Raw genomic sequence first — 14,780 nt, 5'->3', positions numbered from 1 at the left:
TTTGTTGACGATTAGGCAACCTTGGCGCTGGACCCTTTGGGAAGGAGCGGTAGACCGCCGCTCACCTCGCCAATAGTAACGGGAAGAGCATTTCAGGGTTCGAGAATCTTGTCATGCTACCGTACAGCCTTCACCTTACCAGCATTTGCTTACTAACTCCTTGGCGTAGAGACGCAAAAGCACATGTCTGATTAGTTGTGTCACCAAATTCTTTGTAAAAAGATTGGCTATTCTCTCACCATCAGTAAGATCATAGAACGAACTCAGCTCAGTCCAAGTCCCGACACATCAACCGAAGGTGGTAGACCCATCAGTAGCTCGCTCATAATCTTCCCACTTCCAAGCGACAATGTCACACCATCATCGAAATGAGCGGTGTTCAGGAACAAGCCACCAGGGCTATACCGATCATCCTGAACACCATCCTCTTGCGTCGAAAGACGCGGCATATCCTGGGAGCTATCATCCATACCCAGCAACTCCAAGTCCACCTTCGTGACAATTGGATGTCTGAACATCGCAAGCGGCCTGTAGCACCTTCCTTCCGCAAAGATCTTCAAGTCTTCATCCTCCGGCACCCTCAGATACCCCTTCACAATCTTCTTCATACTCTCAATCTCACCCGACTGTGCGCGCACATCCTCCGCAAGCTCTGGAAGTTCTTCCGGTGCCGCTCCCCATCCACCCACGTACAACTCACCTCCCGGGAAACTAGTGATGTCGAGACCCTGTCTGCCTGGAACCTCACTTTGGAAGAAGACTTGTTGACTTCCCTTCTCGTCGTCCTCAGGCTTCCAGTCAGGTGTGCGGATGCGGAAGTGGTTTCCGGCTGACGCTGTGGAGTTCATTGGTAGTTGGGAAGAGGCGTGAGGGAAGAGTGTTGAGAAGACGTGTGGGGACCAAGGGCCTGCTGCTATGACTAGGCTTCTGCAGGGGATGTTGAGTGAGTCACCATCTTGTTGCTCGATCTGGATGCTTGTGAAATGTCTCGCTCCTGGTGCTGCCTGAATTGATGTTGCATTCGCGTTGAACACGAACTCAACGCCCAGCTTCTTGCACTCTTCGTAGAGAAACTGGCAGAACTGGCCGGGGTCACTTATCGGTCAGTCCAAGTCATCGTGATAATAGAGACGCGAACATACAGATGCGATGCATGAGAGGGGCCAGCGATGCGCTGCACTGACCAGTTGCTCCTGGGTTTGATCCAGTCAGGGAGCGCAGACACAGGCCGTTCACTGGGAGGACTTGGACCCCAAGTATCAGGTGGCTTAGGCGTACCCGTGAAGTCCTCGGGGATGATGCGATAGATTGTAGACTCGCTAAAGCCAAACTCCTTCACTCCATTCGCGAGAGCAAGTTCCTGGAACAGCCTGTAGGAAAGCGCGCCCAAATCAGCGACACCGCTCGCGAAGCCGAAATCTCCAAGTCCACCTGTCGCTTGACCAGAGGCAGCAGGACTGATATGCGCAGCTCGTTCGACGACGATGATTCTGCCGTGTAACCTGGTCGTCGCATTAGCAGTCTCTCGGTGAGCGAGTGCGAGCTGATAGGCTGTCGCAAGGCCGATGACGCCTGCACCCAGAATGACAGTATCATCACCATTCAATAAATCTCTTTGAGGAGCTAGAGGTTGCTGAACGTTGGACCAGGTTGTGTCCATGGTTGGAGAGGCCAGGGTGCGGGGCCGCCACAATGCAAGGAGAGGGAAGGAACTTCTGAGATGCATGATGATGTGCATTGCTTCAATCAGTCGAGACAAGGGTACTGCATTGAGAGTTCCGAAATTCTGCGATCGTCGATGCTGATCATAGTTTCTGCGTTGCAGGAGAGTCTGCAATGCCGGTTGACGTACGCTCTTAGGTCTGAGCTCAAGCGGCACGTTCACCGTTTGGCGTATGCTCAGTGGTCAGGACAGCGTTTGTGTAATTTACAAGATTCGGGTCGTCACTGCTGTCAGTGACATGTGGGTATCCCTACTCATCGCGATCCGTATCGCATACTATTATACAAAGTCCATCTTAACTTCGTCGACTCGGTTCCATGACCTTCTAATCTTCATGCACGAGATATCTTGCCTACGCTCATACCCACCTACTTCCACTCCCAACACTCCTCCACCATCCACTCAAAGTCCTGGAACTTGACAACCGCACCCACACTCAAGATCTCAGGCCTGAAGGTAACGCCACAAGGCAAGAACCCATCCCCTACCCTCACAGTTCTATTCCACTTCTCCACCTCTGACTTTGCGCCGTTCCCACCAACCTTCTCCTTCGCAGTCTTGCCCTCACCGTCCTCCCACTCCCATCGCTCAACGGTAACCTTGTTACCCCACATGAGAATACCCTGGCAGTACTGCCCCAACCTCACGACCACACCTCTAACACCCGCGTGATCAGCCTGGCACCGCATAACCACACATAGCATACTGCCCTTCTCATTCGTAGATACGGCGTCGACATCCTTCCACATCTCTTCGTGGGTCTTGACCGCACCAAGTGCCGGATGGTATCCATGTCCATGCTCCAGCGTCAATCCGGGAGCGATGGGATACATGTCGCCCTCATCAACAGGGATGCTCTTGTGGCCAACAGGGAAGCGTGAGTCGAGCCAGTGAGTCCAAGTAGAGTGTGTGACGTTGACCCAAGTTTCTTCCTTGATCTTCTTGGCAGATTTCCCGTGCTGTGGGCCGGTGGGGGGAGGTGTGATGGGTACGCTGGTGGAGGTGCCGGTGAAGGCCCAGTCTAGGTGTGCGGAGTTGCCTACGTTGGTACTATCCTTGATGGGCGCAGGACCAGCGCTGTTGGAATTGACGGCGTCCTTGGAGAACGACTTGTAGATACGAATGTCGACAAAGGTATGGTTGGGGCTTGTCAGTACCAAAGTAGATGTAGGCTCGAACTGGTGAGACGGTAGGTTCAGTGGGTTCTTCTGCGGGAGGTGGATGGAGTAAGGGATCTCGGTGTTAGGCGGCAGAGGGTAAGGGAGGAAGTAGATATACTCGCGCTTGCTAATGTTGGCGGCACTGGGGTCTTGGAGGACGGGCTTGGGACCGTGAGTTGTAGTGATGGTGAAGGAACCACCGCCATCGTCTGGCTGTGCGGGAGCTTGGAGAGAAGGTGAGGCGCCCTTGTTGTTTGCCGAGGATGCCATGGCGTCGGTTTCGGTGCCGGAGTCTGGGGGCGTGTAGATGATGGGGCTGGTGTTGGTGCTTGATTGATCGCTGAGATCACACGGTTCTTCGTTTGCTTGTGCCGCGGCGGGGTGACTCTTGGCCTTGATCACCATTTTGGATTTGAGTCTGACTTCTTTTCGAGGGGGAAAGGTCAGAGAGACTAACAGTTACCGTGATGTTGAGATGGGTGTGAACGCGAAAAAGACGTTGAGATCTGAACAATGAGTCAGCAACCGTAGGGCTTTGCATCGATATCTCCCCGATTGAAACGATCTGAGGAGGATACATCGGCTTTTCACGGTGTACGTGGATGCCAATACAACACTAAGATGTATACGATGCGGGAGTTGAGCGCACAAGAATTACCTTGGCGGGAGCGTGCCTCCTACCTGCTTACTGGGAACTGTTGAAGGGACTTACCAAGTGAGTGCTTGAAGACTTCGTAGCTTGTACCTTGCAGGTCTTGCGTGGTGTTGTGGTGTTGTGAGGGATACGGCGTTAGGTGGGGGAGCTCATAGCAACAACAACCGCGCTAGCAGCGTTCGTTTGCGAAAGGTATCATCGATACTAGAATTCGAGGTGAACGGTAATTTCATGCTGCTCGGTCAAATATCACATCACGAACAGGCTGATAACGCACTGTGGCGTGGAAAATATTCTGTTGTAAGAAGATAAGAGACAACGAAGAGATGAATGGGAGGCACGGCTTGCATTTGCAAAACTAGGTATCATTCACATGCTGTCATTTATTTGACAGACCTAACCATGACGCCGCCCATGCTGGGAAAGCCCACGCTGGGAATACCCATTGCCGAATCGTAATCCTGACTTTTGTATTGTCGTAAGCCATAGCAAAGAACCAAGCAGCTACTTCAGCGAATAGCTTATTTCTTCTTGGAGTCGGCCTCCTCGGCCTTAGCCTTCGCGCGCTTCTCACGGACACCGACGAGGCGGGCCTCGGAGCGGGCGTCACGGAGCTTGCGGTAGGCGTTCTCAGTAGCTTCGTAGTTGCCGATGGGGCCCTCCTCGAGTTGGACGACGTTCTTGATGGGCAGAGCAGCGGCGGTGGACTGGACGAGGTTGTCGGCGCTCTTGGCGGCCTTGACGTCCTCGGCGGAAGCGTCACCAGACTTGGTCTTGCCGTTGCGGCGGGGGAAGAGGATGAGGCGCTTGCGGTACTCCTGGAGGCGCTCGACGTTGGCCTTGAGGCCCTCCTCGGAAAGGTTCTGACGGCGGGGGTCGACAGAGATACCGATGGTGCGGGCGAACTTGCGGGGGATACCGGCGGCTGCTATGTGTTAGGAGCGCATTGCGCGATTGGGTAAAGGAACATACCCTTCAGCTCAGCGAGAGAGAAACCACGGCCGGGGCGGACACGGCGGTTGTACTTGATGGTAGGGCAGCGGACGACGGGCCTGAGCTTGTCGACGGGCCTTGGGGCTACCTTCGCGGCCTTGGCAACGCGAGCATTGCGTCTGGACTTCTTCTTGCCAGGCTATCGTACTGTCAGAAATCTGAACACAGGCGCCACTACTCTCAGCGACGTGAGAGGGGAATTACCTGGTCGAAGTGGCAGCGGACGTAGCGTTGCCTGGAGAATGTTAGTACAATGACATCAACGTGCCCGGCGTCCCAATCGCGAACTCACCAGTCCTTGTGGAAATGGTTCTTCTGAATCTGCTGGTTGTGCTTGATCGCCATTGTGTCGGATTGTCTGCCCTAATCAGCCTTCGTCCTTCGCTCGTGGAGGTGTGTGGAAGCGCGCAGTGTCGACGGCGATTCGATTTGATTGCGCTCGTTCGATTGCGCACTCCGAAGATGGTAGACGTACCTCGATGGCTGACCTGTGGGTTAGTTATCGTACGGCTGTCGAGGAAGAAATCTCGAAGTTCGCTCGCCAATTTCGACAGCCTTCCTAACGCTAGTGGGCCAACCGAGTTTTCGGCGCCACGTTTTGCCGACGCCGACACTAGCGTGATGGATCAGCTTGCGCTGCAACACCAATGACGACCCGCTACTGGAACACAGTCTTCTGTCGCGAAAGTTACCGTGGTGTCCTGAACGATTGAGTGTGGTTACTTTGAGCATACTCATCATTCTTGTCGCTGTACTGGGTGCTTCACTCCTTCAACGATGACGAGAAACTTGATCACTCTGATACGATTGACTGGGAACGGTTGTTTTTGGAGGTATCGCGACATCCATTCGAAATAAACTGAACACAATGATCTAAACACCCCTATAGTACTCTCCTGTAGTGAGCACATAATGTACACGAAGACATTATAAAACGCTAAAATGTATCCAAAGAAGTGAAACCGCACAAGTGCACTCTAGACCCAACCCGGTACAACAAGAACCTTCAAACCACCACCCTAACAAGAAGAATCAAGAATCAAAAACCACCATCATCGGCATCGAAGAATTCGGTGTTGGAGCTCTGTGCACTCGTCCAACTCTCCCGGGGAATCTTGTCTCTGAGCCAGGTAAGAACAGCGTCAGTGCCCTTCTGCAGCACCTGTCGATTAGGTACCCTGAACTTGTTGCCTTCCACTTCAAAGCCTGTCAGGGTACCTTGCAGCAATCCAATTCGTGGTTCTAGACGCTCAATGTCGTTGTTGCCCAGGTTTACAATCCTAAGGTTGTGCAAGCTTTCGGGCGAGACCTCGGAGATCCTGTTGTCGGATGCGAGGAGGGTGGTAAGCGCAGGGAATGCTACATGGAGCGTTGGAAGAGCACCGGCGAGGCGGTTGATCGACACGTCTAGGGTCACAAGGAGTGGCGCAGTGAGGTATGTTGTCAGGTGCGTAAGAGAGTTGATCTTGTTGCTGGCGAGACGAAGATCGCGCAGTTGGGGAAGCTCGATGGGTGCTGACAGAGGAACTTCGATGCTGTTCCTAGACAGATCGAGTAATGTCAAGTGTTCAAACTGCGCCGCGATGGACGGAATGATCTCGAACTTGTTGCGCTGCAGATGTAACTGACGCAGGCCATTGACCATGACATCCATGGTGACTTCATCCATCTCTAGTTCGGACATACTCTTGTCCGCGAGGTCTAGTGTGCCTGAGGGTGTAAGTTGCCACTTCGGCTGAGCCTCTTCCGTGACACCATTCTCGAATTCGTCATCCACGTCGGCCGACACTTCAGCTGGTAGTCGCGATGCCAGATCGCGCTTGATATCATCGGTGCCCATAGTAAGAAATTTACGATCGCGCAACGGGTTAGCTGCAACTGTGAGATGTTCTAGATGTTCCATCAAGGCAATCTTCTCATCAAGCTGAGTGATATCGTTGCCCGTGAAGTCTGCAGTACGTAGTTGTTGAAGCGTCACGAAACCCTCTGGTAAGGTTGAGAGTTTGTTCTCGCCGACTAGCAGCGTCGTCATGCTGATCCAGGTGGATACTTCAGGGAACGACGTAAGTCTGTTCGTGGAGACATTGAGCGTCTTGAGAGCAGGCATTTCAACCACATCGCCATCGCACAGAGACGTGAGAGAGTTTTGTGAGACGTTGAGTTCCTGTAGATGAGGTACTGAGCTCAGGCTGAGAAGCGTACCCTCCAGACGGTTCTTCGACGCTTGAAGCTCGACAAGGGTTGCAGAAAAGACTTCGCTAGGAAGGGATCGGAGCTGGTTGTCCGACACATTAAGTGTCCGCAACTGCGTCAAACGCTGCATGTCTGCCGGTATGCTTGTCAACTTGTTCGATTGCAGCTCGAGGACCTCTAATGCTGTGAGATCGCATATCGCCGATGAGAGGTCTCCGTTGAGATCATTTTCTGCCAGCTTCAACTCCCTCAAGGTGGGAATCTGAGCGATGACGTCCAACATCTCCATAGGCAACTTGTTCCGCGACTAGGCAATGTTAGCTACAGGATCTGGTAGATTTTACTGATAGTGCGACTTACAAGGTTCAACTTCGAGAGCTGCGTAAGTCGTCTTAGGCCTACGGGCAACTCTCGCAACATGTTGCCGTGGAAGTCGATGCTCTGCACACCTCCAAATTGAGGTCCAGCCTCATCCGAATCAATCATGTCTTCAACTGATACATCAGGGAACATGCTGTCGGGAAGAATCTCAAGCTCGTTGTCTGCAGCCAGGATAGTGGACAGGTCCACTACCTCGCCCCAGGCCACCTTGGTATCGTTGGGGTCGTAAATGTACATGGAAAGTACGTCGTCAGGAATCTCCTTCAGTCCCATCGCAGCGATGTTGAGGCGGCCATCTGATCGGGCGGTATCGATACGTCTGCGCAGTACAGACTTGCCACCCTTGGGGCGCTGGTTGAAGGGATCGTCATCGAGACCAAAGTCAAAGGTCGCAATCTCGGCAGGATCGGGCACGATAACATCGGTCGGTGGAGTGCTGTTCCTCACCGGCTCAGCCTTTGCCTGCTTCGCAGCTGCCCTAGCCTTTGCGATCTGTTCTCTCAGGGCATTGGACGAGCTGGCAGGTTTCGGCGGGGCCTCAGCTGGTGCTTCTTCGACGTCTGCCTTCTTCGCCGCTCTTGCTTTCGCAATTTGATCGCGCAGGGCAGTTGAAGAGCTTGGAACCTTTCGGACGGTATCAGGTGTCTTCTTGACCGGAGTATCTCGGGCTGGTGAGGATGTAGCAGTGCCGGGGGGTGATATCGCCTGACCGAAGACGTTGTTCAGGGACGGCCGAGATCGGGGTGTTCGCATGCCCGTGAGACTCTTGCTATTCGTCAGCGGACGCGGTTTAGGTGTGTTCTGTAGGTTTTGTGTCGGAGCCAATGGTTGCTTCTTGACAGTCGACATAGGCTGTAGCATCGAAGTACGCCTACTCGGTGTTGCAGCTGGTGTGCTAACATTTGCACTAACGCTTCTCTTGCCAGGTGCAGTCATAGACAGCCTGTTGGAAGGAGCACCGAATCGCTTGGGTGTAGCTGGTATTGGGTGCGGGGCACCATCACTCGTGGATGGCCTGCTGCCGTTGCTGTTCGACATGGCGGATCCGGGTCGCACCGGAGGGGCCATGCTGTTGTCGGCATTGAAGAAGCTCGATCTACGTCTTCCCTTGCCGGGTGCTGGCGAGGATGGCAGGTTGGACAGAGTCTCTGCCGTCCGTTCTGAGAGCGATGGGCGACCCTTCCTCTTCTCCGGCTTCACAGGACTGATGGGACTGGACAAATCGTCGATAGCTGAGTCCGCATGTTCCGGTTCGGGGTCGTTGTCACGGAATCCGGCTCTCGAGCTTGCCCGCGAGGATGCCCTCGAGGCTGACCTAAAGCCCTCTAGGCTTCCCAGTGTATCATCTTCCTTGGTGGGAGCGATCGAGGATGAGCGCGATGCATTCGTCTGACGCGACGGTGGACGGGCAAATGGCCGCTTGAAGACGGTCGCATCGCTGGTACTTGAGGCGGCGGTCGAGGTCCGCCTTGAGCCGAAGTTGGGAATGCCGCTCGCCCTGCGGTTCGACGAGGGCGCGATGGAGGAGCGTTTGGAGGCTGTATTGTCAGGCACAGGGCTCGAGGCCGTCAGGGGGTTGCTGGAGTAAGCAAGGGATGCTCTCGACGTCTTCTTCTGCAGCGTCGACGTGGTCGGGCGCGATATCGACGACAGCGACGGCTTCTTGCGCAATTGTTCCGTCGAGGCGGGCGCGCGCAGCTGGGAATGGCTGTTGGACGGCCTGAGCACAGGGAGTCGCGAAGCCGGTGCCGGCCGTGGGATCCCAGACGGGCGCGGAATGGACGAGGACTGGTCCATGGTGATGCTGTCAGACAGCGCGCTATACGATGCAACGCCTAAGGGTTGGGAAGTCGTTCATGCAAGACGGCACAGGCGAAACACACGTCCAACCAGATTAAGGGTCCTCCACTTGTCGCCAGGTTGCTTTTCGAGAACCAATTCTCCGCGCCGGGTGCAGAGAGGCGTCTGAGCGAGCGGGAGGCGACCGTTGCCCCGTGAAACCAAAGGGAGAGCCATGTTTCTGTTGCGCTGACAGGTCGGGCCTAGCGCCGGTTGGTAGAGCAGGGACGACCGGCGGGTCCTTCCTCAACCTCGCTCCACGCGCCTTCCGCACCGACGACATCGTCACCCACACACCCAACACACCCGTTACGAGCGCCCTGTCTTCTGCAAACACCTGTTCGCTGCCGTTTGCACGCTATCACGGTCGCATAACCCCCGCGACTTCTTTTTGGCAAACGCGCATCGACGCGCACCCCTGCACCCACCGTATCGTATTCGTCACCTCTACCGCGTCGCCCACCACGCCAGCTCCCCCAGCTCTTTGACACCTCTCCCCCCGCGTGTCACAGTTGGACTGGACAAAGCGCAATTCTTCTCGACCAAACACCGCCTCCATATCTTCCTGACGTGTGTCGCACTGCGTGGGCCAATTGCGCCTGAGGCAGAATGGAGTCCCACGGAACGCAGTACCAGGACTCGCTGATGCCTACGACTGAGAACGCACAACCCGAAACACCACCCAAGCTTTGTTCTCCATCGCCCGCTGAGTCGGCAGCGCTCGCAATGTCAAAACTTGCATCCCCAGACCACAAGTTTACCTCCCCCGCACCCCGGACTACCTCTTCCATGACCCCTCCACCCTCTTCTCAGATCCCAAACATGCGTGCAGTCATGAGGACGCCTACTCCCCCGACTCCACAGCTCACGTCTCCCCCACCAACCAGCAAACTGCCCAATCAGCCGTCTGCTTTGACAGACATGGGTGCAGGTCTCTACCCGCAGGACCAAGTCAACAGTGCTTCTGCTGAGGAGCTGAGAACCATGGTCAACACCATCTCCAATGCATTACGCGACATGCGACTCTCCGCAGCCCACTACAAGCTTCAGTACAACATGGCTGTAATGGAGAGTCAGGAGTCTGCCAGCCGCATGGCTGTCGAGCTAGCCATGGCTCAGAGAGAGCTTGACGTTCTGCAGCAAGCTGAAGAGAAGCGCCGCAACAACATGGTAACTCCAGAGCAGACGTACCAAGAGTCCGCAAACGCAGCCAATGCAGTCTTGCTATCAGAGATGGGTCGCCAGAACCAGATGTTGCAGAGTGAGAACGAGGAGCTTCGCGACATGCTTGAGCAGCAAAAACGTCTCACTGAGCACCGCGAAGGCGAGCTTGCTAGCCTGCTGGATGAAAACGACCGTCTGAAGACGAGGATTCGTAAGAATCGCGACCACATCGCACCTCTTCTTGAGCAGATCGAACAGTCTTCACCGCGGTCGAATTACGGCACACCTCATCAGCCGACTCCCAGAAACCGCGTCAACCGTGTGCCGCCTGCTCTATCCGAGGAAAGCAGAAGTCAGAACAACTTCGAAGCTCTTCTCCTAGCCGACAAGATGCTGAGTCAGGAGGTCGCTACCGCGCCCACAACCCCCATCAGGCAACATGCACCCAGATCACGCTTCAGTCACCAGCGAGGCGCGCAGTCCATGTCATCACTGCCACAGACCCCGAACCGCAGAGCTGCCTACCCTCAGGTACCCCGCACACCGCCACTTTTCGTGCCAACCAACATCCCTCAATCTGCACCACCAGCGCACTACCAAGCCAAGCCCTCAAACACCCGTCGCCAAAGCAGCAACTCCACCATCACCGCCTCCAGCGTCGACGAAGAAGAAGCCTTCACCGACCGCGAGGAAGACGAAGTCCCCGAATCCCAGGCCAGCCAAATGGCACGCAACCTCCTACAAAGAGCACCACCCACCAAAGGCATGATGTCTGCCCCACCATCAGCCCAGCCAACCAACCTCGTCCAAAGCAAAATCTTCGGCCAAGTCAAGAAAGGCTCCGGTCTAACACGTGCCGGCGAGCTAAAGCGCGGCCGCATGCCCTCGACAGCGGATCTCCGCACTCAGACAAGTCCGCCGAAGCGCGGACGCGTCGATCAAGGTGTAGGTCTCGGCATTGGCGGCTTGCTGCGAGAGTAGAAGAACATTGTTCCTGACCATATGCGGCAGGGAGTTTATCAAGCTTATTGAAAGTTTGGTGGTTTTACGATTCTGATGATTCTGGGCGGCCAACTTTCTGAGGGAGGGGTCGTTTTTGCTTTTTGCTTTTTCTGATTTTGGATAGCAAGGTTTGGATACCCTTCATGCAAATGAATGCTGTTTGAGCATGGCGCTAGCTAGCGCGGCTGACTTTGAGGTTGGCTGATAACTTTATGATTGTTTATGGATTATGGCGGTTTGACATGTGGGCTTTTTGGATACCATGTGGAGGGAAGTGAGGGGAGGGAGGTTTAGTCTAGACAGAACTTGAAGTCAATGTATATGCGCATTATCTGCTCACAGGAAAGACCATGAACTCTGAATGAATGTGCCTTGTTACTACCCGTCTCACTCCTCTAAAACCCTGCTCACCGCTCATGCCTCTCAGCCCATTATCTTCACCCACTTCCTCCCCTCACTAGCCTTTTCCATCTGATCGATAGCCCGATGCCAATCCACCGCCTGTGCAAAATCCACAAACCCCTCCTCCACACTCTTCCCCTTAACAAACCCCTCATACAACATTCCCACATTCTTCGCCATCGGCGTCAACTCCCTAACCACCTCATCATACTCCACCTCCACCGTCTCCACAACATCCGTCTCATGATCGTACACCTCGATCTTCTCTCCGCCCATAGCAAGATTCAGCATTGTGGCAGAAGTAAATCGGATCTCACCCCTCGTGCCGAAAACGCGCCATACGAGACCGGGCGTGTCTTTGAAGGTTTTGCCGTGGCGCAGGGCCATGGAGATGGGCGCGGAGTTGTCAAGGAGAATGCCTTGAAGCATGACGTGATCAGGGGTTTCGCGCTTGGCGATACGGTCGAAACTCATGTCTGCTTTGAGCAATTTGGTCTCTGGCCAGCGTGTGGTCAACAACGCGGAACATTCTTCCAGGCCACCTAAAGCGTGGAACACGGCATCCGCCGTGTGTCCGACGATGATGCTGAGGAAACTCCCGCCGCTCTCTTTCTTGGTCATGAAGTCGTTGGCAGGCGGTTCAACGTCGCCCGGCCATCCCATCTCGAAAGTCAACGTGGAGCTGAGGACATCACCGATGGTCTTGTCCGCGACGAGTTGCTTCATCTTGCGGATGAAAGGACTGGAGCGGGACTGCAGGCCGACGATGGTCTTGGATCCGCTTTTCTGGGCTGCGGCGTGCATCTCCTGAGCTTGGGTCAGGTTTGATGCAAGGGGCCATTCGACGAAGACGTCTCTGCCTGCTTTAATGGATGGCATCAGGAGTGCGTAGTGTCTGTCTACTCGAACAGAGCAGACGACGAGGTCGACATCTGGGTCCTGGGCGAGATCCTCGGGGCTGCCGTAGGATTTGGTGGTGGAGGGGAGGTTGTAGCGTTTGATAGCTGCTTGGGCGGATGAAACGCTGGAGTTGCAGAGGGCGGTGATCTCATAGTGAGGTGAGGCCAATAGGTAGGGCAGATGAGCACTGCGTGCGTGGGTTAGTTGGGATTGGGGTTGGGAGTTCGAAAGTAGGGTATATACCTGGCTGCCCAGCTGTCTCCTGGACTGGCGGAGATTTCGCCAGTGACGGAACTGAGGCCGATGAGTCCTACTTTGATAGGCATGTTGATGAGTTGAGGGTTTTGCTGTTGATGAATGTGCTGTTGTAAGGTGATGATGATGGGATGTAAAATCTATCCTACCAATGATGGATATATAAACCAACAGAGCGATGCCGTTTGTTCGTCCGGTTTCAACTTGACTAGAATCTAGATACATGGCCAGGACCGTTGGAAAGCACGCAATACGGTCTATACGGCGGTACTAACTGATAGTCGCATGGGGTACGTAGTGCGGAGTTAGGATATTGTTGCTACTTGTCAGGCTAGCCAGGGTACGATTATGTACTTTCTGACTATCTGACATCTCTGACATGTCAACGCAACAACAGCGCCCGACTTGTCTCCACTGGATGTCTCAAGAAACCACCGCGGAGGGTTTCTTCCCATCTATGCTGAACTTAATGAGCAGGACTAGTATGTCTATCGGTGCCAGATCTCGGACGAGTAAACCGGAAGATCCGGTGGGTACTTAGCGGAGTGGATTTACTCCGCCGATGAAGGAAAAGCGCGTTCAGTATAGCCGCTCAAGAAGTGACAGACATTCAGATACTCGGCATTACTACGGCTCTTTCAGTCATAGAGGTTGCTGTGCGAAAGCGCCACGCAGGTCGTAGGGACTTCGAGGGCAGGTGTGTTCGGCTAGCATGAGTAGTCGGCCCGACACCTTCCCCTCATTAGTCATCTGAACGCGCCCGCGTCTGGGGCGCGTCCTTTTCGTGCTTTTCCGTGTGCTCTGACGTAACTCGAGCACCACGAAGGAGCCTTCTCCGTGGAAACGTACCAGCGTTTTCCAGCATGGCTAGGTAATGTAAAGCTGCATGCCACGATGGTGGACGCTGGTGCTGAACCAACGTCATCGGCTCTCTTCGTCACGCACCCACGAACCTTCCAATACTTCGTCTCAAGTCACAATAGGTTGTCTAGATGAACACAATACGCAACGCGATGAGTTCCGGTGCAGCGCGTAAACATTTCAGCAATGTATTCTCTTGGATCAAATCACCCTTCATCGTCGAAGCACCGATGCGCGTCATGTCTGGTCCGCGCCTAGCTCTTGCAGTGTCCAACGCAGGTGGCCTAGGATTCATTGGGCCTGGCGCGAAACCCGAAGATACCGCTACGGATCTGAAGAAATTGCGCAAACTGCTAAAGGACGTACCAGGCTCTACTTTCCCAGACGCAGGTCTGGCTGGAAAGCGATTACCGGTGGGTGTTGGATTCCAGCTCTGGAATGGGGATCTCAATTCAGCAACCAAGGCAGTGAAAGAACACCATCCTTGCGCTGCGTGGCTGTTCGCGCCTCGACATGGGCAGGAAGAGTTGGATGAATGGACGGCGCGCCTCCGGGAGGTATCACCTGAGATCCATATCTGGATCCAGGTCGGGACCCTGAAGGAGTCTTTAGAAGCTGCAAAAAGCGACCATCCGCCAGATGTGCTGGTCATCCAAGGTGCGGAAGCAGGAGGCCACGGAAGAGCCACAGACGGCATGGGCATCATGACGCTCTTCCCTGAAGTCGCAGATGGCATCCGCGAGTCTGGTATCTCACTGATAGCTGCTGGAGGCATCGCCGATGGTCGCGGTGTAGCTGCTGCACTTGCTCTTGGGGCACAGGGTGTGGCTATGGGTACGCGATTTCTTGCATCTACCGAAGCGCGGATCAGCAAAGGCTATCTAAACGAAGTTGTACGCGCTACGGATGGTGCTCAGAGCACTACGAAGACTATGCTGTACAATCATCTGCGAGGTACGGTGGGCTGGCCAGAGCAGTATAGCCCGCGCGGTATTACGAACAAGAGCTGGCATGATTACCAAGCAGGTGTTCCGTTCGAGGAACTGAAGAAGCTTCATGAAAAGGCTGAGAAGTCGGGTGATGCAGGGTGGGGTCCGGAGGGAAGGCTGGCTACGTATGCTGGGGCTGCGGTAGGCCTAGTGCATAGTGTTGAGGATGCTGGAAGTTTGGTCAAGAGGTTGCAGGGCGAGGCGAAGACGATTGTACAAGAACTTAATGCTGATGTTTAGACTGCTACAACGAAACTGTCGGT

At 54.5% G+C, this 14,780-nt stretch overlaps 7 protein-coding genes across 7 annotated transcripts; 2 read left to right on the top strand and 5 right to left on the bottom strand.

The window, feature by feature from the left end:
• Nucleotides 1-263: 263 nt before the first annotated feature.
• On the bottom strand, nucleotides 264-1,660 carry J4E79_002975 (uncharacterized protein; the record flags this gene model as incomplete). The annotated part of the gene is made up of 2 exons (XM_049351871.1): nucleotides 264-1,095; nucleotides 1,143-1,660. The coding sequence occupies 2 exons, from the start codon at nucleotides 1,658-1,660 to the stop codon at nucleotides 264-266; spliced, it is 1,350 nt and encodes a 449-aa protein (XP_049213342.1).
• Nucleotides 1,661-2,002: 342 nt separating this feature from the next.
• On the bottom strand, nucleotides 2,003-3,288 carry J4E79_002974 (uncharacterized protein; the record flags this gene model as incomplete). The annotated part of the gene is made up of 2 exons (XM_049351870.1): nucleotides 2,003-2,045; nucleotides 2,096-3,288. 2 exons carry the CDS (start codon nucleotides 3,286-3,288, stop codon nucleotides 2,003-2,005), a joined length of 1,236 nt encoding a protein of 411 aa, XP_049213341.1.
• A 771-nt stretch (nucleotides 3,289-4,059) lies between these two features.
• On the bottom strand, nucleotides 4,060-4,876 carry J4E79_002973 (uncharacterized protein; the record flags this gene model as incomplete). Its single annotated transcript, XM_049351869.1, has 4 exons — nucleotides 4,060-4,463; nucleotides 4,511-4,670; nucleotides 4,736-4,766; nucleotides 4,824-4,876. 4 exons carry the CDS (start codon nucleotides 4,874-4,876, stop codon nucleotides 4,060-4,062), a joined length of 648 nt encoding a protein of 215 aa, XP_049213340.1.
• Nucleotides 4,877-5,570: 694 nt separating this feature from the next.
• On the bottom strand, nucleotides 5,571-8,902 carry J4E79_002972 (uncharacterized protein; the record flags this gene model as incomplete). The annotated part of the gene is made up of 2 exons (XM_049351868.1): nucleotides 5,571-7,031; nucleotides 7,085-8,902. 2 exons carry the CDS (start codon nucleotides 8,900-8,902, stop codon nucleotides 5,571-5,573), a joined length of 3,279 nt encoding a protein of 1,092 aa, XP_049213339.1.
• Nucleotides 8,903-9,553: 651 nt separating this feature from the next.
• Nucleotides 9,554-11,089, top strand: J4E79_002971 (uncharacterized protein; the record flags this gene model as incomplete). The annotated part of the gene is made up of 1 exon (XM_049351867.1): nucleotides 9,554-11,089. The coding sequence occupies one exon, from the start codon at nucleotides 9,554-9,556 to the stop codon at nucleotides 11,087-11,089; it is 1,536 nt and encodes a 511-aa protein (XP_049213338.1).
• A 444-nt stretch (nucleotides 11,090-11,533) lies between these two features.
• Nucleotides 11,534-12,738, bottom strand: J4E79_002970 (uncharacterized protein; the record flags this gene model as incomplete). The annotated part of the gene is made up of 2 exons (XM_049351866.1): nucleotides 11,534-12,599; nucleotides 12,656-12,738. 2 exons carry the CDS (start codon nucleotides 12,736-12,738, stop codon nucleotides 11,534-11,536), a joined length of 1,149 nt encoding a protein of 382 aa, XP_049213337.1.
• Nucleotides 12,739-13,659: 921 nt separating this feature from the next.
• J4E79_002969 (uncharacterized protein) lies at nucleotides 13,660-14,757 on the top strand (the record flags this gene model as incomplete). The annotated part of the gene is made up of 1 exon (XM_049351865.1): nucleotides 13,660-14,757. The coding sequence occupies one exon, from the start codon at nucleotides 13,660-13,662 to the stop codon at nucleotides 14,755-14,757; it is 1,098 nt and encodes a 365-aa protein (XP_049213336.1).
• Nucleotides 14,758-14,780: the final 23 nt, after the last annotated feature.

This window comes from Alternaria viburni, assembly GCF_023758015.1.
Source record: "Alternaria viburni strain BMP 2772 chromosome Unknown scaffold_5, whole genome shotgun sequence".
NCBI lineage: Eukaryota > Fungi > Ascomycota > Dothideomycetes > Pleosporales > Pleosporaceae > Alternaria > Alternaria viburni.
Note: the sequence above shows the minus strand (reverse complement) of the source record. Positions and strands in the feature narration are given on the sequence as shown.